This window comes from Colletotrichum phormii (assembly GCF_030913505.1).
Source record: "Colletotrichum phormii strain CBS 102054 chromosome Unknown BDP81scaffold_19, whole genome shotgun sequence".
Lineage (NCBI taxonomy): Eukaryota > Fungi > Ascomycota > Sordariomycetes > Glomerellales > Glomerellaceae > Colletotrichum > Colletotrichum phormii.
The window spans coordinates 374,061-401,272 of record NW_026851461.1 but is presented as its reverse complement, the minus strand read 5'-3'; the positions used below and the strand labels follow the sequence as shown (position 1 = coordinate 401,272).

The window sequence follows — 27,212 nt, the reverse complement described above, 5'->3', positions numbered from 1 at the left end:
CAGCGCATCTTCTATGCCATTCGCTGCAGCAAGGGTAAGGTAAGGGTCCCCTCTATACGTACCTGCTTCGCCTTGTGTCCATTTGGCCCAAACAAGGTTTAGCGCTCCCCGGGGCCCAGGGGACTTGAAGCGAAGACGAAGCCGCGCAGCCCCTCCAACATGCTGCATTCCACCTACATAACCTCCCCTCGTCATCCTCACCGTCTTCCTCAGCACCTCTCCGGGGAAACACCACAACCCAGCCGTACGAAATCCATAACCGACCTCAAAACTCAGCGATCTATCCTTTTCTTCCACACCGACCGAGCGCCTCAGACATGAGCTTCCCCGAGAAGCCGCTCCCCCGCGGCCAGCCGCAGTCACCGAGACAGCCCGGTGTGCGGCTGAGGATCGAGAAGGTCAGGGACAAGGCCCTGCAGACCCAGCTCATTTATGCCAACGTGTAAGCATCTCCGACACTCATTCCCTCGTCTGCTGCTAACTGTTTCCCAGCGCTGGTGTCAGCTACCGAGACTTCGCCCCGAGCCGCGACGGCCAGGACATCAACGTCCTGATCCGAGCCAGAGACCCCGTCCGAGGAACAGTACGAGAGAACGTTATCAGAGCGCGGCCAACACCCGAACTCCCCGAGGGTACCATCAGTCTGTCTGATCCGCAAAGATCATGGCTGAAGATCGGAATGACGGACACCTTCGAGGGTGAGGTGTACGACGCGAACAGACAAGGGGCTACTCACCTCGAGGCCATGGACCTGGAATTGTCCTGGGCCTCGATGAAGAGAGACCCCAACTACGAGTTTAAGCACGAATATTTGGCCAAGGTCTTTGAGCGTTTCTTCCAGATGCACTTCTTCGCCCCCGGTCAGCGCACTCTGCTCGACATTGAAGGTCTGAAGATCTTCGCTACCGTTAAGACTATCACTTTTGCGGGCGGCAAGGGTCCCGATGCCGTTGTCACATCATCGGATCCCTCCGCTCGCGGATTCTTCAGCACCAATACACTACTGTCCTTCTTCAAGGGCGCCGAGTCGGATATGAAGCTTCAAGTTGGTGAGCACCAGGGTAACGCCAACCCCATTATCTCGCCAGACTTTAAGTTTGAGGATATGGGTATTGGTGGTCTCCAGGACGAATTCGCCACCATTTTCCGCAGAGCCTTCGCTTCCCGTGTCTTCCCTCCCCAGCTGGTAGCGAAGCTGGGTATTCAGCACGTCAAGGGCATCCTGCTCTTCGGTCCCCCAGGAACCGGAAAGACGCTTATCGCTAGACAAATCGGAAAGATGCTCAACGCTCGTGAGCCCAAGATTATCAACGGTCCTGAGGTGCTGAACAAGTTTGTCGGTCAATCCGAAGAGAACATTCGAAAGATGTTTGCGGATGCTGAGAAGGAGTACAAGGAGAAGGGTGACCAGAGTGGTCTTCACATCATCATTTTCGATGAGCTGGATGCCGTCTGCAAGCAAAGAGGCTCCGGTGCCGGAGGCGGTACTGGCGTCGGTGACAGTGTTGTCAACCAGCTTCTCACCAAGCTCGACGGTGTTGACCAGCTCAACAACATCCTCCTCATCGGTATGACCAACCGAAAGGACATGATCGACGAGGCGCTTTTGCGTCCCGGTCGTTTGGAGGTTCAGTTGGAGATTAGCTTGCCCAACGAAGACGGACGCAAGGAAATCTTCATGATCCACACTGCCAAGATGCGGGACAACAACATTATGGATTCCAAGGTCGACCTCGCCTCACTGGCAGCTCGCACCAAGAACTACTCTGGTGCCGAGATCTCCGGTGTCGTCAAGGCTGCAACTTCATTCGCCTTCAACCGTCACACCGAGGTCGGCAACAGCGCCAAGATGAAGAATGATGTATCCGCGATGAAGATCACCATGGATGATTTCGACAACGCACTGACAGAAGTCAAGCCTGCGTATGGTGTTTCTGAAGACGAGCTGGCAAATGCCCTTGGCATGGGAATTCTCCAGTTCAACAACAACATTCCCGCCATCATCCGCACGATGCAGGGCTATATCGACACAGTCAAGGAATCAGACGTCCTCAACAGGATACCGGTCCTTCTGCACGGCCCGCCAGAGTCAGGCAAGACTGCTCTGGCTGCCCACACTGCCTCCCTTTCAGACTTCCCCTTTGTTAAGCTCATTTCGCCTCAGCACTTGACTGCTTTCCGAGATGAGTTTGGAAAGAAGGACCACCTCACCAAGGTCTTCACGGACGCCTACAAGTCAGAGCGCAGCATTGTGATTCTGGATAACTTTGAGCAACTGATTGAGTGGAACCCCATCGGGCCACGCTTTTCCAACACGGTGCTCGACAGACTTATTTCCCTCATCCAGACCCAACCGCCAAAGGTCAGTTGAAATCCCTCTGGTTTACTTTTTGATGAATCCTTACTAACTCCGTCCAGGGCCGTCGTATTCTCATCATGGTCACCACCTCAGAACGCTTCGTGCTCAGCAACTTGGGTGTTCTCAAGCATTTCCGCAGACAGATTCCGGTGCCCGCCATCTCCGATGTACGCGAACTCGCTCAAGTCCTGGACCAGTCAGGAATGTTTGGCGGCAATGACATCCAGACCGTCATCCAATCAGTGCGCAATGACACCCAGTCGGATAAGATTGGTCTTGGCATCAAGACGATTCTTGAGTCGATTGAAGAGTCAAAGATTGAGGCGTCTTCACAAGGCACCGACATGTTGGAGAGTTTGGCAAACAGGGTTGTGACGGCTATTTCCTCCAATGCCCTAGAGGAGTAAAGAAGGGAATAAGAGGTTGTCTCACAAGTTATAGAATAGACTCCAAATGAAAGAAGTCGAGTTTCTCCAAGCATGACATTCTCCCCCGTGATCTATGTTTAAAGCAATATATCAAGGTTATTTATTTGAACAAGATGTTGATGGGTTAGCCATGAAGCTTCGAGGAAGACCTTATGGCTTATGTAATCATAGTTTTCAGTGGGGCTAATATCAAGACCCGCACCGCGCCTGGTGGGGCATCGGTTGCGAGCCTGCCGTGAGGTCACAGTGCACTGCAGCAAGCTGAGCTCCTTCTGCAGTTTCACCTCCCAACATCAACCATCCCCCCCCCCCATCACCTCGAGATGGCCGACAGAGCACGATCAAGATCGCGCTCGCCTCGGCGCGATCGAGACAGAGACAGAGATAGACCGCGAAAACAAGGCGGTTTCAAATGGAAAGACAAGAGCCGCAGAGATGACCGCGACGAGCCAAGAGGCCTTGAGCGAGGCTACCGCAACCGCTCCCGCTCCCCTCGTCGCGACCGCGATCGCGAACCGGACAGAGATCGCCGCAACGACCGCCGCGGCGGTGACGACAACTACAGACCTCGCGACTCTGGCGGCGGCGGCGCCAGCAGAGATCGAGAAAGAGAGAGGGACGGAGGCAGAGACAGGGACAGGCCCAGCGCCTCGAGCTCGAAAGATGCGCCTACGAAGCCCAAGAAGGAGAAGGCCGCGCCCGCGCCGGCTGCGGGTGGTGGCGAGGAGATGATTATCGTGCACGTCAACGACCGTCTCGGCACCAAGGCTGCGATCCCTTGTTTGGCCTCGGACCCGGTCAAGATGTTCAAGATTATGGTGGCGCAACGGGTCGGGCGGGAGCCGCATGAGATCTTGCTGAAGCGCCAGGGCGAACGGCCGTTCAAGGATAATCTCACGCTGGAGGATTATGGCGTTAGCAACGGTGTGCAGCTGGATCTTGAGGTTGACACTGGTGATTAAGAGGTTTTGTGGAGGCTTTGGGTGTGGATTGAGGTTGTGGTTGGACTTTCGTTGCGGAGGACTTGTTGAAGCTTCCGGTGGTATCGCCACAATCACCCAGACTGCACCATTACGATTGCGTTACCTTATTCTGGCGTTATTGGGGGAAACGATCATACTATGGAATCAGGTCTGGAAAGTCTAGATGTTACCGATACCCGTACAAATGCTATGGTATGCAAGACCACCAATAGCCCTGCATCTTGCACTGCCCAAGGTACTCAAAGCCCATGAGATGATTGCTTTGACACTCCATGAACCACCCGCCTGGTCAGTACCTTCCACCTGAATACATACGGAATATACCACCACCAAAGCCTTCATATACCCCTCCAAGTCCATTCCTGTCACCAGCAGGCGCCCGTCTAGGTCGACGGGTCAGGTCAAACTGGCTAGGTGGTGGAATGGTTAATGGTCAACAATTAAAGTCTACGCCAACCAGCCTACTCGACGACAGGCTTAGCGCATACATGTACCCGAGTTCGAATCCCAGCATGAGCACCAAGAGATGTAGCCACACCGGTGGTGAACTCTTTTTGGTCCTTTAGACCTTTTGAAGATTACCTAAACAAGTCCCCTTGGACATTCCAAGTCCCTCCCAGTAAAAGCGCCAGGCGAAGAAGCTTGCTCCTCATTTCAAAATTACCCCCCTTACCTTAGCTAGGTGTTCTTTCACTCAAATACCAGAGGTGACGTTTGTGTTGGATATCGCGGCTCGCTTTACGTGTGAAGTCACATGACCCCGCGAGTTCGCGTCGAATTGCCCCCGCTTGGACCGTCGCGCTTGCGACGCGCCCTTGTCTTGACATTTGGCTCACCCTTCGCCGTTGACTCGGAAAAGAATCCATTTCAAATAACTCATTGCCTCGATTCCCCTCAATCTTTCTTCAGTAACATTCTTCTTCACTCAAAGAAAATATTCTACAACACATACAAACACTAGAGCTCACTACATCTTTATCAATACCCTCTCACTCCGCTCTCACTTACACCATCGCCATGACAACCACATCCACCACCACCACCACCTCCACCAAGAAGACGCCCGCCGCGCGCGATATCATCTCAATATCCATCCCCGAAGGCGAAGGCATGAAGACACAACTAGACCGCATCGCCCGCTCAAATCGCACTGCCTACGAGAAACGAGTATGGACCGCGCTGTGCCAGGTACCAAAGGGCCAGATCACGACGTACGGCATCCTAGCGGCTCATCTCAAGTCATCGCCGAGGGCCGTCGGCAACGCGCTGCGTCGGAACCCGTTCGCGCCGCAGGTGCCGTGTCACCGGGTCGTTGCTACGGGCGGCGCATTGGGTGGGTTCAAGGGCAAGTGGCCGAAGAATGGGGAGGGCATCACGCTTGATGAGAAGAGGATGCTTTTGAGGAAAGAGGGTGTGAAGATTGATTCGAGTGGGCGCGTTCTTGGGTCGCCATTTGTGGCATTTTCTTGAAGTCGAGAATGAAGACAATATGAAGTTCAAGCGTTGACGTTTCCAAGTCGACATTACCATGAAATCTTCACATCCCACGGCCGCCCGTGATGAGTTGCTTCTCGTAGAAAGACCATGGGTCCCCGGATATCTGTCTCTACATCTGGGGTTTGACAAGATGTGTTATCAATCATTGCACAGCAAGCAAGTCCCTCCCAGATCGTTGGAAACTTCCAAGGATTGATTGCGGTAAATGGCCTTGGCGATGAGCGGCACGGCACGCAAGCTGCACGCATCCGTACACATACCCGAATTCATACCCCTTGCATATGAAGGCAAGCGACCGTTCTTCCCAGCAGAAAGACTTCTTGTCGATCTGAATCCAGGCGGGAAGGGTTGAATGGTGCAGTGAGGATGGTACTGCTGCCTAGGAAGAGCGAGGTACTTGGCTGAATTCTTCTCTCCTGTCATGAAAGGACTTGGGGGCATGTGGCTAAGGGTAATTTGGAGGGAGTCGTAGACTAACTCACAAGTCCTCGAGTCTCACTCAACCCCGCAAGTAATACAAGCTAAGTCAAGGTAGGTAGCGTCCCAGAAGCACCCGCCGCCAAGTGTGTCACGATCTCGAGAATCCCCTTACCTTGCCTTGGGTAGCATTGGACTTGCCGAGCACGACAGTGCCAAGCGAATGCTACATGTAGCTCATAGATGCGGTCAACAAGAATGGGGCAAACGATCACCTGGTGAGTGGCATTCAGCCAGCTACTGATGAAAATATACTACGTTACCTACATCATGCAACAACAGAAGTTCAATTGGAAAAATCTTAATATAAGTTAAAATAAAATAAAAAATAAAAAAAAGCAAAAACAACAGGGGCCAGCCGAGGTTCGAACGCAGACCTGACCATCACAGCCCAAGTCACGACTTGACGACATTCTCATTTCGGCCATCAGCCCGGTATTTGTTGTTAGAATGGCAAGGCACTAGACTTCTCATGAGGTCTGCGGAAGAAAATTCATGAGTATTCAGTGATTCAGGGAAGGAGTGCGTATTCCTCAAAGGTGAATAGCACCACGTTTGGCAACAACCAATCCCCAAGCTCCCATCGTTCACTACTCTTTGTACTCCTTATCTTGAAGTATAGATGTAAGCGTGCGTAGAAGCAGCTCTCATAACCGGCATTTGATAACTCACTTGGATGTAAGGTAGCCAACGGGGTTTAACGTATTTTCAACAGAACTCACGCCAAGTCTATGGCCGACTCTCAAACCACTCTGCGCCTCCTTTGCAAAAGTTTAATGCCGCAAGAGAAAATATAGACTGAGTCCAGAATCCGGCATATCGTTTTCCATTCGGACATGGCAATTCACCGACAGCGAAGACGTACCTGAGACGTTTCCCAGGGTTCACCCACCGGCAAACCCATCTGAATTGGGGTCTTGTCGCCGAAGACAAGCTCCCTGCCGGCGGCCGACCCTGTCTGCCTGTTCAACTTGACAATGACAGCCGGCAGCCAGCAGCAGCGTCGTGATAAGCCTCAGCCGTTGTGTATCTCTCCGGAGCTGATGGCGAGCTAGCCTACTCGGTTGTGGACCGCGTGTTTCCCGAGGTAGCATTCAGTGAACAGAATCTCGGAATCTGAACATTTGTCCACGTGAGAGATGATTGCCACCACCAGACCTCTCCGGGATCTGTGGATTATCTGCAGTGCAACATCGTCTAAGGACTTGGCAAACACCGATAGACCCGGGCCACGCCGCCACGGCCACCATGCCACGGACAATAGCTGCAAGATACGGATAGCGGACGACGACAATGGGCAGAGCCTCATATCTTCCTTCCCGAAGGAGACAGAGAAACAGCACCAAAGGAGAATAGGACGTATCCGTAGATAAAAATGGCCCCCACCATCGGGATGTATACACATGCAGACATGGTAAGAAGTTGCGTCAGCCTCCTAGGCCCCCCTTCCCCCCCCCCCTCCCCCTTCCTAGTAAGTCTAGAGAAGGTAGAAACTCCATCAAACCAACGTTGCGCACGAGCTTCGAAAGAAGACTTGATCCCCGAGATGATCCCGGCGAAGACATCCCCATCTGAATCCACCGGTTCGCCTCCCGGCCCCTCATCCCGTTGGCACCAGCACGTGTTGGTATCAAAAAAAAAAAAAACCACAAATTCTGTTCCGTAAGCAAACACAAACACAATCGCAAAAAAAATAAAAATAAAAATAAAAAGAGAAGAGGAGAAGTAAAATTGGGTACGAGCCGCTGCTCTTCTGCAACGCTCAGAGGCGCAGCGGGAAGATGCCAGGTTCGGCACTCTTCCGAAGCTAAGAGATTCGCTGCTTCGCATAGGGTTGCGGTTGGATCCCCCCCAACTCCCCCTCTTTCAGAGTCTCTCCATCGCCTTTGCGGGGCTGTTGGATGTTGGACGTTGGCATCCGACGGCCTAACACAGAGACTTTTTGAATATATCGCCGAAGTTATATGGGCGCATGGTTCGATGTCGCCACAGACTACCAAAATATCCCTTACCTCTGCGTCTTTTCCGTCCTTCGCCTCCGAGGCTAGTGAGTGACATCGCGGGCCCCCTTGGGAACGGTCTGGCTAAGAGATCTAACCTTTGGTCTTTGCGGGAGAACCGTTGAGAAACTCGAATTGGTTGCAAACGCCGCACCTAATTCCTGATGGGAAGCGCAACGGCGGCGCTAGTGGCCGATGCTATTGAGCGGACGCCACGGAGGAACCGCGTTTAGAAGTAAGTCGTAACGCCGCTTCTGCGTGTGTGTGTGTGTGTGTGTGTGTGTGTTACCTCATGTGTTTGCGTGGCGTGGCCACTTACGGGAGAGGCGGCAAACTATTGTTTTCTGCTCCGTCAGATTCGATCTTGTTTAGTCTGTTGGAACTCGGTTGTTGTTGGTTCTCGAAAATGGTGTGTCTGCCCTTTGCCCAAAGAGGGAACATGTCCATCCAACCATTGGAAGAAGAAGAAAAGACACAAGAGATTTCCTGATCGATGAATGCCGTCAGTCTCCCACACTGGCACACAGAAAGCGGTGCTATGTATGCATGTCTTAGCTGACGCTTTATTCTTTCAACTCAAAATAGACGGCTTCTCAACCTAGCGAGTCAAGTCAACACAGACACCACCGAAATTTCACTCGTGTCACTTATTATACGACTCAGCGGGCGTTGATACAGTCAGCGTAGGGCAGAAAAAATAGGTCCCATCAGCCCTTCCCGTTGATCCCAACTTCCCCCAAAGGCCCAAGGACACGCGACGGCCCCCATCGACCAGTTGTTCGCGGTGTGATGTATCCGTACGGTAGCAACGGAGCTAGCATCAGGCCTGTGCTGCAGGAACAGAAGAGAGCACGCGAAAAGGGAATGGAGACCCGGATTGCAGGCGCGAAGGATCCAGATCAGGGGAAATACAGGGGCTTCTTGGGTTCTCCATCGGACCTCGACTGGCCCAGTAGGGGAACATTGATGATCGGGGCCGAGGCAAACTCCACGAGTCCACCTAGCACCAACAGAGGGGGGGGGTCCATACGGATGGATACGTTGACCCGTTGATTAGGTTCTTCGCACTTGTTCGCGTTCAGTTCGCTTTCATACTGAGTTCGTACGGAGCAGAGTTGAGAAGTACAGAGCATCTGGAGTTCGTGCTGTCATCCTGTTTGTTCGTCCCATTCGAGCCGCTCTGACCAGCACCCCGGCAGTTTGCGAGATTCGAATTTCATGCAAAAGTCAATACTCGTCAACTTTCTTCCACAAACCCTTCCAGAAGCCTGCCGCAATCGAACGACAGGTTACGCACGTCTCATTTCCCTCTTCTGACATTTTGATCTAAGCCTCCCCCGTCTTCCTTCGGCTTCGGAGGGATCCCGGACGGATGCCAGTTCTTCTTGTCCTACGCAACAGAACCTCGTGTCGATCCCCGGGTCAAAGCAGAAGAGCGAACGAGAAGCAAGTGTAGAGTGTGGATGGCACTCAACTGCCCTGGTCCATGCCTCGCTTCAGGCCTCATGGAATCAAGGAGAGAGAATGTGTGTGAGAGACTGTGCGAGAGAGAGAGAGAGAGAGGGAAAAAGAGAGAGCAAAGGCTGAAGGGGGGCTCCGCATCTACCCCGTAGCCACCACACTATCCCGGAGCATGCTGCCCAAAGGGGGATAATCCTAGCAGTCGGCCCTAGACGTGTCGTGGGAGGAGAACTCTCGACTCTCGACACACATTCACGCTCCTCCTCCTCCTCACACACAACCCAGTCGAGAAGGGAGATTGACATCCATTATCCGCCCCCATGCCTCAAGCACCATGTTCAAGCACCTTGCCTCAGGCAACACAGCCCGACTAGCAGGGCCAGGAAAGCTCGCCGTCGCGCCGCAAACAGATCCCTGGTCATCGATCAGCTTTCTACACGGTACCCAAGTCTCGAACCGCTTGCTTTCTCCTCAATATAAAGACTCTCCATCATGGCCCTCCCGCTTCATGAACTCGTCAGGAGTCTTCCCTGCAGCCTAGTCACTCTTTAATATCCCCTTCTCGGGTCGGTTCTTCCCCCCTTCCCCCTCCTCAAGGCTCCAAGACTTTCCTCCGTTCCGCTCTTTTTTTGTTCTCAGCCCTGTCAAGATGAAGTCCTCCGCCGTCATCGCAACGGCGACCCTGGCCGCCGCGCCCTTCGCCGCCGCGGGTCTTCTCCCCAAGCGCGCCGAGAATGCTACGTGCCGCTCCCTCCCCGGCGACGCCAGCTGGCCCGCCACGACGGTTTGGGATACCCTCAACACCACCGTCAGCGGCAAGCTCATCGCCACGGTGCCCATTGGTTCCGTGTGCCACGACCCCAACTACGACGAGGCTGCCTGCACAGCGCTGCAAGACTCGTGGACTCTCCCCGAGACTCAGTAAGCTCATCTTTGGTCCCAAGTTGCGAAGAACCTCAACTAACAAACCCCCAGCTTCCCCTCCTCTTCCTCCGTGATGCAGAGCTACTTCGCCAACCAGTCCTGCGACCCCTTCACGGACCGCACACTCCCGTGCCTGCTCGGCAACTACGTCAACTACGCTGTTGAGGTGACATCTGCCCAAGATGTTGTCGAGGCCATCAACTTTGCGCGGGAGAACAACATCCGTTTCCTCGTCCGCAACACAGGCCATGAGTAAGTCTAAACCGTACACCCTTCTACTAGGAGCACCCTCCCGCCCACAAAGCATTCCCGCTGACCCACGACACAGCCATCTTGGCCGCTCAACCGGTGCCGGAGCCCTCGCGGCGTGGACCCACAAGCTCAAGGAGATCACCGTGACCACTTGGTCCGACGACCTCTGGTCCGGCCCCGCAATCAAGATGGGCGCCGGCGTTCTCGGCTACGAACTCACCGAGGCCGGCAAGACCTCCGGCCTCGTCGTCGTCGGCGGCGAATGTCCCACCGTCGGCCCTGCCGGAGGCTACATCCAGGGCGGCGGCCACTCGGCCCTCACCACAAACTTTGGTATGGCCGCCGATCAGGCGCTCGAGTTCGAGGTCGTCACAGCCGACAGCAAGATCGTCACCGCCTCCCGCACGGAGAACGCGGACCTCTTCTGGGCCCTCAGCGGTGGCGGTCCCGGCACGTTCGGTGTCGTTACCGCCGTCACCGTCCGCGCCTACCCTGACGCCACCATCGGCGGCGTTGGCCTCCAGACAGCGGCCTCGTACACCACCCAGGACAAGTGGTGGCAGATGCTCGACGCCTTCCACTCCCTCCTCCCCGGCATGACGGACCAGGGCGCCATGGTCGTCTTCCTCTACAGCAGCAACGTCTTCGCCATCAACCCGCTCACGGCCTACAACAAGACGGCCGAGGAGGCAAAGACCATCCTCCAGCCCTTCCTCGACGTCCTCGCCAACCTCTCCATCCCCTACTCCTCCGCCGCCACAAACTACTCGAGCTACCGCGACCACTACGACAAGTGGATGGGCCCCCTCCCCTACGGCCACGTCGAGGTCGAGTCCTACAACTTTGGCTCCCGCCTCGTCCCCCGCTCCGTCCTCACCGACACCGCCGCCCGCGCAACCTACGTCTCGGCCATCCGCTACGGCGCAGACAACCACGGCGTCCTCTCCGCCGGCGTGGCCCTCAACGCCACGGCGCCCGCGGGCGTCGACAACGCCGTGAACCCGCACTTCCGCAACGCCGCCATCCACGTGCAGTACTCGACGGCCTGGAGCAACGACCCGGCCGACTGGGAGCAGATGAAGGCGGACCAGAAGACCATGACGGAGGAGATTATCCCGCCCATTGAGGCCGCGACGCCCGGGTCTGGAAACTACGTCAACGAGGCCGACTTCAACATGCCCGATTGGAAGGAGAAGTTCTTCGGTGGCAACTATGACAAGTTGCTGACCATCAAGACCAAGTGGGATCCCCAGGGTGTGTTTTACGCGCTCAAGACGGTCGGTAGCGATGCGTGGGATGTTGCTGCTGATGGCCGGATGTGTCGTGCATGATTGTCTTTTTTTTTTGATGAGGAGGTATTTGGAAATCAAGCGTCTAGGAGTTTTGTGAAGGTTTTTGATGAGTACATATACATCTAATACAGATAGAGGCACCGTATACGTGACCTCTCTTTCTGGTTAAATACCGGTTTCCCAGAGTATATTGTGATCTGCATTCAGTGGTGCTTTCCAAAGTCGATACATGAGATATTTCCACTGATCTCGGAATGGGGCTGGCAGAGTCTCGAGCTCACTCTCACCCACTACACAACCGAGCTTCAACGTCAACGTTACTATCCGTAGCAACAAATGTCCAACATCTAACCCCTAGTCAAACCTCCCTCCATCATTGAGGCTGATTCTTCCCACTCGTGATTACGTGAGGTTCGCCTATCCCCTCCCCTGTTCCCCCCCCCCCCCCCCCCGCCTGTCTCTGTCAGACCCGAGATGCATAAGCAACCCCCCCCCCCCAACCAATCCTAATGGGACACTGTTCACCTTCGGTTCGCCTTGTAAGCTGTAAGTAAGACCCTTCATACGCGTCTCGCAAGTAAGCATCGATGGGGACGACAAGGCAACGGCACTCCACCCTCTCCGTTTCTGCCTGGAGCCTGGGTGAGAATGTCGGTATGCTTAACAGTATCGCGGCCTCCACTTCGACTCTCCGAATCCCAGCAGCCTTGTAAGGCGTCGTGGGCCCTGTAATTGCTGACATGACGATCACAGACCAAACTGGGTGTGTAGCATCGGCTGGAGCGGCTCTACATGAGATCACCATGTAAGTGCATGCAAGGCAGGTATTCAGGGGGGGGGGGGGGGGGGGGGGGGAATAAAAGAAGCCCGGGAATCCTTCTGCAGTTCTCATCCAATCTTAAGGATTTGTTATCCACGCACCGCATCTCGTCGAGGCAACACCATACTATCCACCAAACATGAACTGCAACTCATCCTCTTCTTACAAATCAAACTTATCTGCATCTCTCACCCGGCGCCTATGCACCCGCTGCCTCGAGCCGTACGAGTCCCAGCATGTCTGCCACCAATCTCAGAAGCCCCGCGTGCCGGAACGGCTTGATGCGCCGTCAATTTTGAAGTCAGATTGGTAGGCATCATTCCAGTGATAGAACTATGAGTGTCAGTATTGGCTAACATGTAACTAGCTGAGAAATCTGCTGGAGAGGGGTTAGCTCATAGCAGCTTTTTGTGACTGCGTTACTGCTTGAGAATTATTGTGACTTTGGAGTATGTATAGCATCATACCCAGGCAGGCGCCTGGAATCTTTAACACCGTCAAGGTCGAAAATATTTAAGCCATAATCAACAGCACCTTCCTTGCTCTTGTAAATAAAAATGCTACTCTGTTAGCTTCGCTTTGTATTCGGTCTTCATACATCTATATGTCAAGATTGTATCATTTCGCCCAAAGCGCCTACCCGAGGGCGATTTCTCACCATTCATCGTTATTATGAATAGCTTCAGAGAATGCACTGTCGATCGAGTGAAGCAATGAATCATTACTGTGACACCATTGACTTCATCAGCTTCGCACAGACGCCCATTCCCATTAAGATAAGGCATACCTACTTTTATTTCAATAGGCAAGAAAACTTAACATGGTCGGTATCCTCTCTTACAATCGGCTTGCGGTGACTGAGCTTCTCTGCGAAAATGAAGGAGGACTGGGAGAGTATGAGGTAGGTCGAGTTGAGCGAATGGCCCGAGTGTTCTTCATGTTGGGTTGGATTGGCGTCTACACGAGGAGAGCCAGAGTATGAAGCATTACACCATTGGCTGGCCGTGGTATGTCAAGCCTCAAAGGCAAAACGAAAAGGGCCTCATAAATCTTTGAGCAATTGCGCAGTTTGCCTCCTCTTGAACCTTGACTTGAGCCGGGTGAGACTGCCATTTCACAGTGATTCATGTTGACTCTGCTCATCACTCGCATGGTCTCATCATTTTGGGTATTAACGTCTCATTCCGTATGTTTGTTTTTTGTATACCGGCCCCGAAAGTCATGCTGTGTATTGTACAAGCGTAAGCCACGCAACCCAACACCGCCAGCCATGCCAACCGCCCAGAAACCAGAATAGGTGAACCGAATGCCTTGATTGTTCATTAAACAACATCCCTTACCCATCCATTCCTTTACCAGCCCTTGACACCTATCAAAGCCATTGTAGTAAATCACGTTGCGAAGGGCGCCGCCATGCCCCAGTCGTAATGCGCCGTCGCGTAACGCGCGACGCCGCGTAGGAATTGAGCCTACCCAATGACCGCTGAGAGGCCAGAGAACGCCGTCGGACAGAGCGTCTCTATGACTCTTCAGTCCGGCGGGGTCCACGCTGGGAGATGGAGCCGCCGCGCTGGCCGCCGCCACGTCCCCTTCCACGGCCGTCACCACGGTGTCCACGGCCGCCGCGCCACTCACCACGGCCACGGCCGCGGTAGCCTCCCTCACGATCGCCACGGCCGCGGTTGCGACCCTGGACCTGGTGGAAGCCGTCGTTGGGGTCGGCAGCAGCGGGGGTAGGAGTCTAAGTACAGTCAGTTTCTCGTTCCATTATCACAGCTCGCAAGAGACATACCTCGGGCTGGGTCTCCTGATGCTCAGGCTGGTCATCGGCCCAAGACTGAGTGTTGGAAACGGCAGCGGGGGTAGCCTCGACGCCAGTCTCAGTCTCTGTAGGATCGCGGGGAACAGAGACCCATTCCTGAGAAAGCGACATGCTGTTATCGGCAGACTGGTCCCACTTCTCGCCGGCGGCGTTACCGGCGCCACTACCGATGTTGGCGTTAGTGGGGGTCTCGGTGGCCGCTTCCTCGGTCTGGCCGTTGGTGATGGCAACATCGCCAGCCTCGATCTCGTTCACGGTAGCGTTAGCAATGGTCGGGTCGGTAACGGCTTCGGTCGCGGCGGTCTCGGTCTCGGTCTCGGCGGGCGCGGGCTCATCGTAAGGAGACTTGTAGGCTTTGGCAGCTGCCTTGACTTGGCCGACTAAGCACAGAAGGTCAGTGTGGAATTCATCATCGAGGTGCGAGGAAAGAGCTTACAGGTCGTCTCGAGCAGCTCGCCATTGACGCTGTACGTCTGCTCCTCGGCGCCGTCAATCAGCTTGAGCATGGTGGTGACAGCACTATCGTCACCGGTGTAGATGGCGAGCAGGACACCCTCCAGAGCCTTGTTCTCCTCGTTGCTCTGGTCAGCATCCTCGGAGCGGCGGGCGGCAGCAAGGCGAAGGAATTGTGACAGGGTGAGAAGCTTGCTGTTGATGCTCTTGCTAGAATCACCATCCTGCTGAGCCTGCTGAGCCTTCACCTCGGCGACGGCAGCGGCCTTCTCCTTCTCCAGCTTCTCGGCAAAGGACTTCTCCAGCTCTGCCTTCTCAGCAACGGCACGAGTGCGGTACTCCTGGTCGATCTTCTTGTACTGGGCCATCTGCTCCTCGTACTGGGAGATCTGGGCCTGCAGAGCAGGCTTCTTGAGGTACTGAGCCTTCTGGTCGGCATTGATAATGCGAGCAGCGACCAGGTCGTCAAGGGACTTGCCAGCGTTCTCGGCAATTAGGTTGTCGATCTTGGAGGCATTGGTCTGGCAGGTGGGAAGTTAGCTGATGAACCTTGCCACAGAGAGGGGTAAAGGTAAAGGGTAGGCACGAACAAGCTTCTTGTTGGTGTTGCGAATGTTCCTACGGGGCGTAATTAGCACACGAGCAATGGGACAAGGTCCAATCGTTGATTTCCACCTACTTCTGGATCTCGCGTATGTAGGCAGTCTCGCCGGACTCGTCGGAGGCGTCAGCCTTCTCGGGAGCAGGAGAGGCAGTAGGAGCAGGGGACCCGGTGCGCTCGGCGGCCTTGGCCTTCTTCTTCTTGGCTGACTTGGATTCGGCTTGGACCGCGGGGTTCTGAACGGGAGAGGCGGCCATGTTGAAGCTTGGGAGGAGCGCAGTCAACAGGTTCGTGGTCGCGTGAGCTTGAATGGGGGTTTTCCAGGTATGGTGGTGGCCAGCTACGGGCAGAGAGCGCGCAGGTGAGAGGCAAGTAAACAAACTCGTCGAGAGTAGGGTAAGGTGGGATGTACAATCGTAGGAAGGAAGGTCCTAGGATCGAAGAAGGATACTCAGAGGAGAGGCGTTGTGATGGGGGAGAAAGGTTGAGGTGAAGTTATTGTGAAGAGGTGGATGTGCAGGTTTTGGATGGATCAAATTTGGAGGTTCGCGGAAGATGACACTCAAGCTCGTAGACGGCAGGCAGGCAGGCAGCTCGGGGGGCGGACTGCACCTCAGTGGAGGAGACATTGTCGGCCGGGAGAAGCTGAGGCCCCGGGATACCTTTTCGGTGGGGGGTTTTCAGGCGTTCAGGCGGTGATCCAGCCTGGGAGTGGATTCCCAGGAGCTGAGGAGCCGGAAGCATCCCTGCCGCCAGGCTACTTTTCCCCTTGGGTTCCCCTTCCCTTCCCCTAAAAACCCCTGCCTCCACTCCCCCCCCCGCCGGGGTTCTAGAACTGGTCAGAAGAAAAGGTACATTCACTTGTACTGAGGTGGAAGACGAAGACCCCACGGAGCATTGGAGACACCTCAGGTCTTCAAGACTGCATGTTTCGGTTTCAATCATTGGCATGTTCTATCTGGCAATTTTCTCGTCTACCTGAGTGTCCCAGCAACCTGATTACGGATAGGTACTAAGTATAATGCGTTGTTGCAGGTCTTGATTCATCGTACTACACCTCGCGACAACATCTTCTTCTGTGTCTTTAACTCCTGGCCTTCCCTGTTCGGATGACGTACCAGACAGGGCATTTCAGCCTTGTCTGGGACTAGCCGGTGCTCTCTCTCGGGGCTATCTACGGATGTAATCTGTACGCATGCGCCAGTCCCCCGTAGTACTCAGGCCGCGAGCATCACCCGCACCCATTAATGGTAATGAACGAATCCATGGAGACGCACTAGGTCGCCATCGACCAGGGCGTCATGGTCGTCATCCAAACGTTGACGAGGCTCAGGCCGGTGCTGTTCAGACGGAGGGGCCACTGAATACCCACGCCCTGCTGCTCCAACCATTGCGTGCTGACCCGACGAACAAGATGGTGGCCCCCCATGAGGCGAGCCTCTGTTCCGTCGCAAGCCAACGCCCAAACCTCGGGTTTGATTTCATCTTTTGCATAATCCTTCTATACCCGGCATGTTATTTTGTTAATGGTCACCATGTGACAGCATCGGGATCGCATTCTGGCGTATCCGGCCAAGTTGATGGCACTGACGGCCTCGGGTCGCGAAGTAGATGGGCCTGTGTAAGTCTCGAGTAGCTTCTGGGGGTCTGATATCGATGAGTTGAAACGTCATCCTCGGAACTTGGTGAGAGTATCCTGCAAAATCCGATGTTAGCCTTCCATGCAATCAATTCTGCCGTTGGTGTGATTGTGCAACGTACCGAGGTCACCTTCTTGACACTTCGGGCCGTGATGCCTCTTTCGCCAGACTTCTTCGACTCAATGGCGGCCTCTTTGACTAGTCTATCAAGAAAGTCAGCGTCTGGATGTACTGTGATTCAATTTCATAGCTTACGTCTGCATGAACAGAACATAGTCGAGGTAGATCTGAGGGCGGGTCAGCGGGTTGTGCAAAGGCGCGTCAGCAAGCGACTAACCATTACGTCCACATTCTTGCTCAGGTTGCAGTTCGAGTGAGCCTTGATGATTTTTTTGACGGTACCGCGCGGGTACGCCTTCTGACCGGGTGCCATTGCGAGTAGTTGCAGAATGGTGTATGGCGGTGATGACCCAAGTAGTTGAGGCTGGAGTTGCAGGATTGAGGTGTCGCGTGCAAGCTGTCGCGACTCGGTGTGACGTTCCGGTGTGGGGGAGAGCTTTTGTTTTGTTTAGGTGGCACAGGCCAGGCCGCCAGCGGCAGTTCCCGCGGTGAAGAGACCTTGATTGAACCTCCCCCGAAAGTGGGACAGTGCATGACCCCTCCGCACTGTGTGGCGTCACTGTGACCCTCCTTCTGAGCTTTTTGGGAGCTCCAGTGTTGAGGCTGTCATCGACACCATCGTCAAACACCACGCATTACGTTGCACCACACACTACCAAGATGTTGTCAAGGCGCATGGTACGATTTCTGCATTCGACGGCTCGTTTCTCATGCTGACACCATATTTACAGCTTACCAAAGCGGACGAGGAGTCCGTCGGCGACGAGGTCGAGGTTAGGAGGGAGGACCAAGACAAGATCAATAAGTTCAGTCGTCTGCACCAGCGCGAACTCATGATTGAGGAGGAACTCAAGAACAAGAGCGTTAGTCGCACCCCCTTCCAACCGAAAAGCAACACCATCTAATATTTTATATCCTTGCAGAAAGAAAAGGAAGAGCTCGACGATCTCAGCACAGAATTGGAGCTCGCCGACGAAGACGAGACAGTACCGTACGCTGCCACGAACACACCCCTATGACGCACCGAAAGATTATACTGACGATCGGCTACAGATACAAGATTGGTGACGCCTACTTCCACGTAACACAGCCTCAAGCGATAGAAATGCTCGAGCAGGCTTCAACCAAGATCGAGGAGGATGTCGAGGCTTTGGAGTCGAAGCTGGAAACGATCAAGGAGGATATGAACCAACTCAAGGTCGAGCTGTACGCCAGATTCGGAAAGAGTATCAACCTCGAGACATGAAGAAATGCAATCAAGAACAAACTTCAACGTCGTCCCATATCGCAGCGCCGCTTCAGGTCATGGACACTCAGAACACTGCCGTCAACATCGTTGCCAAAATGAGGAGCAACGTTTTTCCGGTGCTGCGGAAGTTGGTGCGACTAGAAGGGATCTGATAAGAGTACCTAGATGCTTTCGGCCGTCTCAAGCTCCCCGCGGTGGGTGTGCAGTCTTTGGACAACGCATACCTAGGTCCATTCTGAGACGCAGCGGCGCATTCCACTAGCGGTGGCGTCTTTCACCGGTGACGGCATCGTTATCCCTATGAGTCGTGACGAACCGCGGCAGTCGATGGCGCTATCGCAAACCCAAATGACCTTTGTGAAGGGGCACAAGGGCAGCACCGGGGATGCGGCGGGAAAGCACATCGCCGCGCCGCGGCCGGATAAGCGGCCCTCGAAAACCAAGTGGGTCTTGCGGTTCGGCTCCGATGAGTCCATGACAAACCAATGGCGAGACACGCCCTTTCTCCTCGTCTAGTTTACTGTTTCCCCCCTCCCCTCATCCCGCCGTGAACGGGGATAAGACTTCGTCTCTTGTCTCTTACACCCGGCCACTCAGGAATGCTTCTCAGTTGCTAAATTATGAAAAGATGGTGGGAACGAGGACTAGACCGGCTCGGTCCACAAGGGTGATCGGCCACATGCAGCATGCAGTCACCGATTTTCGGGCAAATGTGATTTTTGGGCCATTATTCTTTGGGCCATTAATCATCCATTTCCGTATTTGACCAACACCCTCACCCACACCTCCCTCCCACACTTTGCTCTCCCCTCGTGTCTTCTGAGATGGAGCCCCAACACAGAAACATATCAGCGTGTGCCAGTACGCTGCTCACAGTTCGCCATGCCCGCCCACAGTGAACCCGCGGAAGATGTCACAGATAGTCTGCCGTACTTGCAGCGTGGGTATCCCCATGGTTAACATCCTTCGTAACCAATGTCTAATGTTCCACAGGCAACCGGTCCTATTTATCAGAGACGGTGAGGAGGAGAGGTGAAGGTGAAGCCCGTGAAAGATATGAGGCTCGTGCCGAGGAGCAGGGCCTTGACGAAAAGAAGATAGTCGGTCCCAACTCATCAAGCGACGAAGATGATCCGACGATAATATCTTGGGATGATGGTGACCCAGAAAACCCGTACAACTGGTCACATGTATGTTCTGATCTCACATTTGCAGATCCAGTCACTAACCAGCTACAGACCAAAAAGCTCCTGATCCTTTGCCTAACCATGATGCAAGTCATCAACAGCACCATGGGCTCAGCCCTCCCATCCAACGCCATCCCCTTCATCACCGCCGAATGGGGCATTACAAACGAGCAACAACAAGTCTTACCCATCTCCGTCTTCCTCATCGGCTACGTCTTCGGACCTGTAGTCTGGGCACCTCTCAGCGAGCATCTCGGTCGAAGGATGTTGACAATCATAACTTTTGTCATGTTCACCATCTGGACCATGGCTTGTGCTCTCGCCCCCAACTGGCCTGCATTTCTCTTCTTCCGCTTATTTACTGGCGTCTTCGCCAGCTCACCAATCGCTATCGTGGCCGGTATCCTTGCAGATATCTACGGTGACACCGAGACCCGCGGCCGCGCAATGGCAGCTTTCATGGTCGTAAGTTAACACCAATGACTTCCCAAGATTACTACCAAAGAAGCCTTGCTAAATCCTCATAGACAACCACCTTTGGCCCCCTCTTCGCCCCAATCGTCTCCGGCTTCTGTTCCACGACAATAGGCTGGCGCTGGTCCTTCTGGGTCGCCCTCATCTACGCCGGCCTAACCCTCGTCCCAATCCTTCTTCTTCCCGAGACCTACGCACCCGTCCTCCTCCTCCGACGCGCACAAAAGATCCGCAAACTCGACCCCTCGGCCGCCGTCATTGCGCCCTGCGAGATGGAGAGCACCGACTTCAAGCACATCGCCACCGTCGTCCTAACCCGCCCCGTACGCATGATCATCTTCGAGCCCATCGTCAGCTGCACGTGCGCCTACCTGGCCCTGGTCTACACAATCTTCTACATGTCCTTCCAGGCCTTCCCCATCATCTTCCAGAAGCTCTACGGTCTCTCGCCCGGTGCAGCTGGACTAGCCTATCTCCCCATAGGTGCCGGCGCCCTGCTGGTGGTGCCCATCTTCATCGGCTGGGAACAGGGCCATCTCCGCGCCCAACGAAGCGGTCACACGTGGGCGAAGCGCGAAGAGTTCCGCCGTCTCCCTCTCGCCTGTGTCGGGGGGCCGCTCTTCTTCATTTCCCTGTTCTGGCTGGGCTGGTCTTCCAGAGAGGACGTCAGTTTCGTCGCGCCCATGCTAGCGGGAATCCCGTTCGGAATGGGGTTCATGCTCATCTTCATCGCCCTGCTCAACTACCTCACCGACGCCTACGAGATCTTTGCTGCCAGCGCCAACGCGGCTGCCTCGACGAGTCGGTCTCTGCTCGCTGTTGTGCTGCCGCTGGCGACGACGCGTATGTTTAACAAGCTTGGTATCGCTGGTGCTTGTAGCTTGCTTGGTGGCTTTAGTGCCATTATGTGCATTATCCCCTTCATCTTTATCTGGAAGGGCGAGCAGATTCGAGCGGGTTCACGGTTTTGTATTGCGCTCAGGGAGAGGAAGGTTGAGATGCAGAGAAAGGTGGAGGAACAGAAGCAGAGGGAAGAAGCGAGGAGGGTCAGGTTGAGGGATAGCCCTGGGGCCCGGAAAGAGGAGGTTTGAGTGGTATGTGTCACGAATGAATGAATCGACGAGGATGCTCCCGGGGCTGGTCTATCGAAAGTCAGAGATGAAATATCTACCGAGAGAGAGGGAAACACTATCAACGGAGGCATCTATAACGAGAGTGATTGCAAGAGGACTGTCGATGACATCCCCTCAGTGGTAGAGGGGTAGACTCTCTGGGTAAAATGGCTGATAGGGCCATTTCTATCGAGAAGTTGTCTTTATTCAGCAAAGGTCGGGAGATCTTGCGTTGAAGGGGATTGGGGGAGGAACACCATGTCCGATGAGGCATGGACACAACATGGCCTAACCCTTTCCCGGGGTGAGATGGACACTGAACACAGACAGCATTGACGCTGATCAACCAAAAGCAATAATCCATAACACATAATACAAATTGCACCATACCCAGTCACTTCTGCTTCCGGTGCAGGTTCTGTAATAGTTGGGATGTAATGGTATGTGGGACATAAGAGCATGTCAGATGGAGGAATTCACGCAACGATTTAGCTTCTCCGAGGCTCGAACTTGCCTTCACCGTTGCTTTCCAACATTCTTTTGGACACTTTCTCTCACTGAGATGCGGCGTGATGGCTGAACTTCCTGACAGGCTTTCCTTGCATATTTTGAAGTAGTTATAGAGCGTCACGTAGCCGAGTCGGTCTCTCGGCGATGCCGGAAAGTCCTTCGAGCAGACTCGCTGGTAGTTTAAAGTAGAAAGAGCCTTCCCGGGGGCGCGTTGTTTCATGACAGTCTAGATAGAGGCTGCGAGACTCAATCCGCCCAAACGTCCTAGTCAATTGTCTTAGATTTGCACATAAAGCAGTGACGCCTCTCTCTCTCTCTCTCTATCTCTCTCTCTCTATCTCTCTCTCTTCGGCTCCCTCTAGAACCTTGATAGCTTAGAAGCGGACTTCGCACAAGCCCATGCCGTTGACGCCCACTGGCCGCAAGGGGTCTTCCTCTATACCGAGAGCCTGAGTTTCTTGGCTAAATTTCAGGTACTTTGGGTAGTAGTAATCACATTGCTCATTGACACTGTTGATGAGCAGGATCTCTTCCAAGAAACGCTCGGTGAAGGTTCATACTGTATGTGTTGTTCTACATTCAACTCCAAGATATCGCCCTTCAAACTGCCACCGACAAAATTGCCTGGCTCATCATCCCATTGGAAAAAACATTGATCTGTCCGCCAAGAATCTGTAGAGAAGAGAAGAGTAGCCACGCAGGCCGAGCAGACGTACTTGCAGCCCTCGTTAGCGGCCGATCGGTCTCTTGAGGATGTTAAAGTAGCTCGTCTTGCGGCTGGTGGTATAAAAGAGAGTTCTTTGCCCGTTGGCGAATCTCATGGAAAGTATGTCGCCACTCCGCTGAAGACATGTCTGTACAGCCATTTGGTTAGCATGTCCTCGTTTTGGAGGTCTGCATTGGCGTAGAGGGAGAAGCTCGATGCAGCCCTTGAGCAGGGTTAAATACCAGAGAGACTGCCACTTAATCTCAGCCTTGCCTATTGTATTATTCTGCAGCGTATATTAAGTCAATAGTAACGGAAGGTTATGATATGTAGGGCATGTATTGGAAAATAAGTGATAGACCTGCTTGAACCCGGCCTCTAAGATATTGGCTTTACTAGCCAACTTTCAGCTTCTTCCATTACTCGTCGAGTTGAAGACTCACGGCATGCTAGCGTGCAAGAAGGCTATTTCCAATTGGTCCAACTATGCTTTCAACATAATAAAGCCAGCATGTCAGGTCGCTTTATATACCCGTGTTGAACGTCCCTTTACCAACGAAGCGATTAGCTCGGTACCCTAGGCAGGTCATACGAGCTGTCGCATTCTAGCTATAAGTACCTTATATAAAGAAGCATTATGCCATAAATCTCGCTATCTATAGCATCCACTAAAATGGCCGGATGGCCGGGTTAGGTACTCTTTCGTTTCCTTTGAGAATTTGGTATCCCCAAGGTACCAAGGTCAGCTTCCTAATCCTCACTACCTCGTCATCCTGACCTCGTACCCCGCGACCACTGTCGTCCGCATATTCTCAAGCAATACGTAACCGCCATGGCTGAACGTTGGCTAGAACACCTGCGTATAGGACCAGGTTTCGATGTTTGTAGATTTGGATGCGACTCAATAGATGTAGCACCCACTGAGACACTTGTCAACGCGAAATCTGGAATCAGCTGTTGTTCTTGAGGAAATTACTGACGGTGGGAATTCCAACGGGTCTTAAATACTCTGGGCTAGCAATGGGAAAGCTCCCCTAGGCTCCTCGGTCAGAAGTAGTTGATTTGTGGTGGCCTGGCTACCCTATCTCACCTCCTGCCTAGCTCCGATCTGACATCGCTGCCTTTTACGTCAGCCGTCGCAATCTTTCAACCCCCCGCCGTGCGAGAGTCATGTGCCGAGCACGCAACGAGACTTGTGTAAGAACCTCCTGTTTGAAGCCGAGTAGCTTCAAATCGACGCAGAAGACAAGCAGTGCGATTCACACGTCTCCCCCAAAAATGGAAGCGAGTCCTCGGTAGTGTACACTGCTCAAGTCTCATCTTTTTGCGACAAAGTCGTGCTCAAGCTGTATGACTACCTAGTGGACTTCACCGCCACGACACATCATCATCATCGGCCTCTGCCATATGTCCTGCCACAAGACAGAGACTCCGAATCTGGGCCGTGGTTTGGACTGAAGCATCGCTTGGGCATTTTTGCCTTGTGTTGAACATAGCTTGATACGAGGGGGTGAGTTAGGGAGAGAAAAGAAAATTAAGACTCGTTAGCTGACAAAAGTTGTGGTTGTGAGGCTTGCAATACAGCAGGTCTAGAAATGTCACTCACTCATCGAGTCGTTTCGTTCTAAGCCAAGCGTTTCGGGCGAGGATATTTCGAACCATGAACAGAGCAGAATCACATTTCAAAGTGGCCAAATGTCAGAGTCTCACAAACTCAGTCACATCCATCCAGAGGTTCATCTCAAGTTTCACAAGAAGTCGAAAGAAAGTTGAAATAAACTTCCCGTTTCGTTTCAGCAGCATGCAGAGGTGTGGGAAGAAAACCATCTCATCATTTCAGACCAGGGGGTGTTAGAGACCAACTCAAGTCGCACCAAACCTCATCCCCATTTTGACTGTCTCGTCGAGTAAAATAAGTATGTAAAAATAGAAGTGAACAGTTTTCTGGATTTTCTTGAGCAGAAATAGAAAATAATCTTGTTTTGGTCCCCAACGACCCGCTACGCGAATGCAATGATGCCCATTGATCTTTCCCATAAAACACATAGAATGCTTTGACCACCAGACAAAATAAACAACCCTCAATGGACTCGCCATACCAAAGGTTGTCCCCTTTTCTTTCCCGTCTCTAAAGCACAAGAGGACAAAAAAGAACACCACACCAAAAAAGCAGGCAGGACCGAAAAATAAAGTGCGAGTTAATTGTATTTCCCACCCCGACTCGTGTTGTTTTGTACAAAAAACTTCGCTTTATTTTCACCCCAAGAAGTGTATACAAGACAAAAAAGTGTAAGAAGCATAAGAATGTGTTTGTTCATGAATCATAGATTCTTCTCATAACCAAATATAGCTTGACATGGGGGGGGGGGGGGGGGATCAATCTACATCAAACACTTAGAAGAGCTTGTTGGAGCGCTTTGAGTAGCCGGTGGGCTTAGCGGCGCCGGAGGCGGTGCCGTTGGTAGGGTAGGGGGCAACGGTGACGGTGGTGGAAAGGGTAACAACGTCCTCGTCGGCGGGGCAGTCATCCTCCTCATCGTCCTCGCCGTTAGCACCGGTAGTGGCGGGGGCCTCAGCGGAGGTGGTCTGGCTGGCGGAGGGGGTGGCAGCGGGAGCAGAGCCACCGATGGTAACGTAGACGGTGGAGGCGGGGGCGGTGACGGTCACGGCGGAGGGGCAGGCGCACTGGCCGTCGGCGCCGAGGGTACCGCTGGGAGAAGCAGACTCGGTGGTCTGGCCGGGGCGCTTGATGGTGACGGTGCGGGTACCGGTGGAGGTAGCGGTGGTGGTAGTAGTGGGCTCCTCGCCGGCACCGGTGGCAGAGCCAGTGGGCTTGGTGACGAGGATGGTAGACTCAATGGTGGTGGGGATGGCGGTGGTGATGACGGAAGCGGTGGAGCCCTTGCCGACGGTCATGGTAAGGGTCTTGGTAGAGATGATCCCGGTGACGGTGGTCTCGACATCGCCATTCTCAGCGGGGCAGTCATCCTCCTCCTCCTCGTCGCCGCCAGCGGTAGGGGGGCTGGTGACAGTAGGGTCCTGAGCAGAGTTGGTGACACCGGCGGTGGACAGGGGAATGGTGGGAGCGGCAGTAGGGGTGGTGATGGCGGGAGCGGTGCGGGTAGAGCCCTGGAGACCGCCGGTAGAGTGCTGCTGAACCAGAGACTGGGAAAGGCTGGCGGCCTCGGTGACGGGGCAGACAACCTCGGTCAGGACAACAGTGTTGGTGACAATGTAGGTAGAGAGGTCAGAGGCGGAGAGGGTGGCGCTGCGAGCAGGGCAGTTGGTGATGGTAGGGGCGCAAGAGGTGACGGTAGCAACCTCGTTGACCTCGACGGTGAGGGTGGTGTAGCCGGCGGGAGCGGTAGAGTTGTCGCGGCGCCAGTGGAAGTGGCGGGGCTGGTGGGCGGAAGCACTGGCGAGCGAGGCCATGAGGCCGACGGCGGCAATGCAGGACTTCATTTTGATAGATGTGTATGGGTTTGTTTCCAACGACTCTTTAGGTTGTTTGTTCGGATCGGGGGATCGTAAAAGGGGCGAAAGATCAATTTCGCGGGGGATGTTTCTCAAAGTGTTGGCTGCAAGACACAGTTTGCGCAAATGAACGAATGGTATACTCAATAGAGAGCGTGGGTGAGGCTGAATGAATGGAATGTGTCCGAAGACTGACAACGAAAGACTGTGCGGTGGAGGGAGAAGGGAAGAAGAGTAGGTGAATGAGAGGAAGGGCGAGACGGTATTTAGAAGAGGAGAGGGAGGTCAGAGTCCTTTTAGCCCGTGGAGCCCATGGTGGATATACATGGGCATGGAAGCATGGGGGTGGGAGGGGAGCCTAGAGGGACGTGGACTTGTGGATAGGATCGAAATCCTCAAGGCTCGAGGAGGAGGGTGGACTGTGAGGAAGGGAGGGGGGGGGGGGGGGGGGGTGGCCCCCGGGTGGGAGCCACATTAGACCGTGGGCCCTTCATCTTGGAGGGTGATGGATCATGGTGTAGGGTATGAACCATGAGAGAAATGCCATGGACATTTGGGATTGCAGGTCCAGGGCCCGGCCGAGACCAGTTGCGCTTGCAAGGCAGGCCCAGCTTGCCAGCACAACGAGGGACTTTCCCACTTACACAGCACCAGTCAAACTAATCAGAGAGCGAGAGGGAAAGAGGGAGCAAGGAACTTTGTCGCGGTTCAGCGGCGTAGGCGCATCGCACCGCATTAGAGGTGGACCAACTGGGGCCAAACGCTTGCTTGGCCCGCATGGGATAACATGGATGCCAAGGAAGTGTACCTGACATGGTGAAGTACATTCTCCGTACGAGGTATCCGTAGCGTGAGGGTGAGAAGGAGATGGCAGGACGCGCGGGACTAGTCCGGCACCAAGCAGGAGAAGAGTGAGAGAGATAAGATGGCGGGATGGGATGGTACCTCGGGCTGAGGTGAGTGAGTGAGTGAGGAAGGGGAGAGTGAGTGGGCGAGTGAAGGTGAGAGCAACAGATGAGAGAGTGAGTGAGGGTGTGGTGTGTGTGTGTGTGTGTCGTTGGGAAGAGGCACGGAGTGGAGACTCACGGATGAGGTGGGAAAGAGAAAGGATGACGGCGCCGGGGGGTTCTCAAGGACCCTTGCTCGATGATCCAGGGGGTTACGAAGAACCGCTTCCCACCTTAGGAAGCTGGGCTAAGGAAGAGGCGAACCAGCGACCACCGCACCGCTTGCCGCACAGCCCTCGAGTGTTGCATGGGGGCAAGAGATGAAGCCGCCCTTTTTTCACTCTTCCCTCTCGAGGAGTCAAACGTCAAACCCACAGACGGAGTCCTCTTCATTAAAAGACAGGAGTGAGATAACCCCACCTGC

The 27,212-nt window shown here is 54.1% G+C and overlaps 11 protein-coding genes across 11 annotated transcripts; 7 read left to right on the top strand and 4 right to left on the bottom strand.

Annotated features, from left to right (window-relative positions):
• Positions 1 to 177: 177 nt before the first annotated feature.
• On the top strand, positions 178 to 2,837 carry BDP81DRAFT_435196 (ATPase). Its single transcript, XM_060591030.1, has 3 exons — positions 178 to 442; positions 493 to 2,362; positions 2,419 to 2,837. Exons 1-3 carry the CDS (start codon positions 318 to 320, stop codon positions 2,764 to 2,766), a joined length of 2,343 nt encoding a protein of 780 aa, XP_060441669.1. The 5' UTR covers positions 178 to 317; the 3' UTR covers positions 2,767 to 2,837.
• Positions 2,838 to 3,064: 227 nt separating this feature from the next.
• On the top strand, positions 3,065 to 4,206 carry BDP81DRAFT_435195 (ubiquitin-related domain-containing protein; the record flags this gene model as incomplete). Its single annotated transcript, XM_060591029.1, has 1 exon — positions 3,065 to 4,206. A coding segment is annotated over exon 1 (635 nt), but the record flags the coding sequence as incomplete, so codon positions are not given.
• Positions 4,207 to 4,763: 557 nt separating this feature from the next.
• BDP81DRAFT_435194 (6-O-methylguanine DNA methyltransferase) lies at positions 4,764 to 5,425 on the top strand. The gene has a single exon (XM_060591028.1). The coding sequence runs from the start codon at positions 4,788 to 4,790 to the stop codon at positions 5,238 to 5,240; it is 453 nt and encodes a 150-aa protein (XP_060441667.1). The 5' UTR covers positions 4,764 to 4,787; the 3' UTR covers positions 5,241 to 5,425.
• A 4,429-nt stretch (positions 5,426 to 9,854) lies between these two features.
• On the top strand, positions 9,855 to 11,712 carry BDP81DRAFT_327205 (FAD binding domain-containing protein; the record flags this gene model as incomplete). The annotated part of the gene is made up of 3 exons (XM_060585123.1): positions 9,855 to 10,126; positions 10,181 to 10,381; positions 10,458 to 11,712. The coding sequence occupies 3 exons, from the start codon at positions 9,855 to 9,857 to the stop codon at positions 11,710 to 11,712; spliced, it is 1,728 nt and encodes a 575-aa protein (XP_060441666.1).
• A 2,354-nt stretch (positions 11,713 to 14,066) lies between these two features.
• On the bottom strand, positions 14,067 to 15,969 carry BDP81DRAFT_435188 (uncharacterized protein). Its single transcript, XM_060591027.1, has 4 exons — positions 15,448 to 15,969; positions 15,359 to 15,386; positions 14,752 to 15,289; positions 14,067 to 14,695 (listed from the first exon to the last, which is right to left on the bottom strand). Exons 1-4 carry the CDS (start codon positions 15,624 to 15,626, stop codon positions 14,235 to 14,237), a joined length of 1,206 nt encoding a protein of 401 aa, XP_060441665.1. The 5' UTR covers positions 15,627 to 15,969; the 3' UTR covers positions 14,067 to 14,234.
• A 1,069-nt stretch (positions 15,970 to 17,038) lies between these two features.
• BDP81DRAFT_397454 (uncharacterized protein) lies at positions 17,039 to 17,442 on the bottom strand (the record flags this gene model as incomplete). Its single annotated transcript, XM_060588325.1, has 4 exons — positions 17,039 to 17,065; positions 17,131 to 17,212; positions 17,277 to 17,296; positions 17,347 to 17,442. 4 exons carry the CDS (start codon positions 17,440 to 17,442, stop codon positions 17,039 to 17,041), a joined length of 225 nt encoding a protein of 74 aa, XP_060441664.1.
• A 233-nt stretch (positions 17,443 to 17,675) lies between these two features.
• BDP81DRAFT_75842 (prefoldin subunit) lies at positions 17,676 to 18,489 on the top strand. Its single transcript, XM_060596246.1, has 4 exons — positions 17,676 to 17,807; positions 17,861 to 17,996; positions 18,057 to 18,120; positions 18,183 to 18,489. Exons 1-4 carry the CDS (start codon positions 17,790 to 17,792, stop codon positions 18,373 to 18,375), a joined length of 411 nt encoding a protein of 136 aa, XP_060441663.1. The 5' UTR covers positions 17,676 to 17,789; the 3' UTR covers positions 18,376 to 18,489.
• Positions 18,490 to 18,809: 320 nt separating this feature from the next.
• On the top strand, positions 18,810 to 21,548 carry BDP81DRAFT_380849 (major facilitator superfamily transporter). Its single transcript, XM_060586857.1, has 4 exons — positions 18,810 to 19,318; positions 19,372 to 19,568; positions 19,617 to 20,030; positions 20,093 to 21,548. Exons 1-4 carry the CDS (start codon positions 19,261 to 19,263, stop codon positions 21,128 to 21,130), a joined length of 1,707 nt encoding a protein of 568 aa, XP_060441662.1. The 5' UTR covers positions 18,810 to 19,260; the 3' UTR covers positions 21,131 to 21,548.
• Positions 21,181 to 21,583, bottom strand: BDP81DRAFT_75811 (uncharacterized protein). The gene has a single exon (XM_060596245.1). It carries the CDS (start codon positions 21,537 to 21,539, stop codon positions 21,231 to 21,233), a length of 309 nt encoding a protein of 102 aa, XP_060441661.1. The 5' UTR covers positions 21,540 to 21,583; the 3' UTR covers positions 21,181 to 21,230.
• Positions 21,584 to 25,136: 3,553 nt separating this feature from the next.
• Positions 25,137 to 25,829, bottom strand: BDP81DRAFT_281116 (uncharacterized protein; the record flags this gene model as incomplete). Its single annotated transcript, XM_060583003.1, has 1 exon — positions 25,137 to 25,829. A coding segment is annotated over one exon (693 nt), but the record flags the coding sequence as incomplete, so codon positions are not given.
• A 1,049-nt stretch (positions 25,830 to 26,878) lies between these two features.
• Positions 26,879 to 27,183, top strand: BDP81DRAFT_435177 (uncharacterized protein). Its single transcript, XM_060591026.1, has one exon. It carries the CDS (start codon positions 26,930 to 26,932, stop codon positions 27,110 to 27,112), a length of 183 nt encoding a protein of 60 aa, XP_060441659.1. The 5' UTR covers positions 26,879 to 26,929; the 3' UTR covers positions 27,113 to 27,183.
• Positions 27,184 to 27,212: the final 29 nt, after the last annotated feature.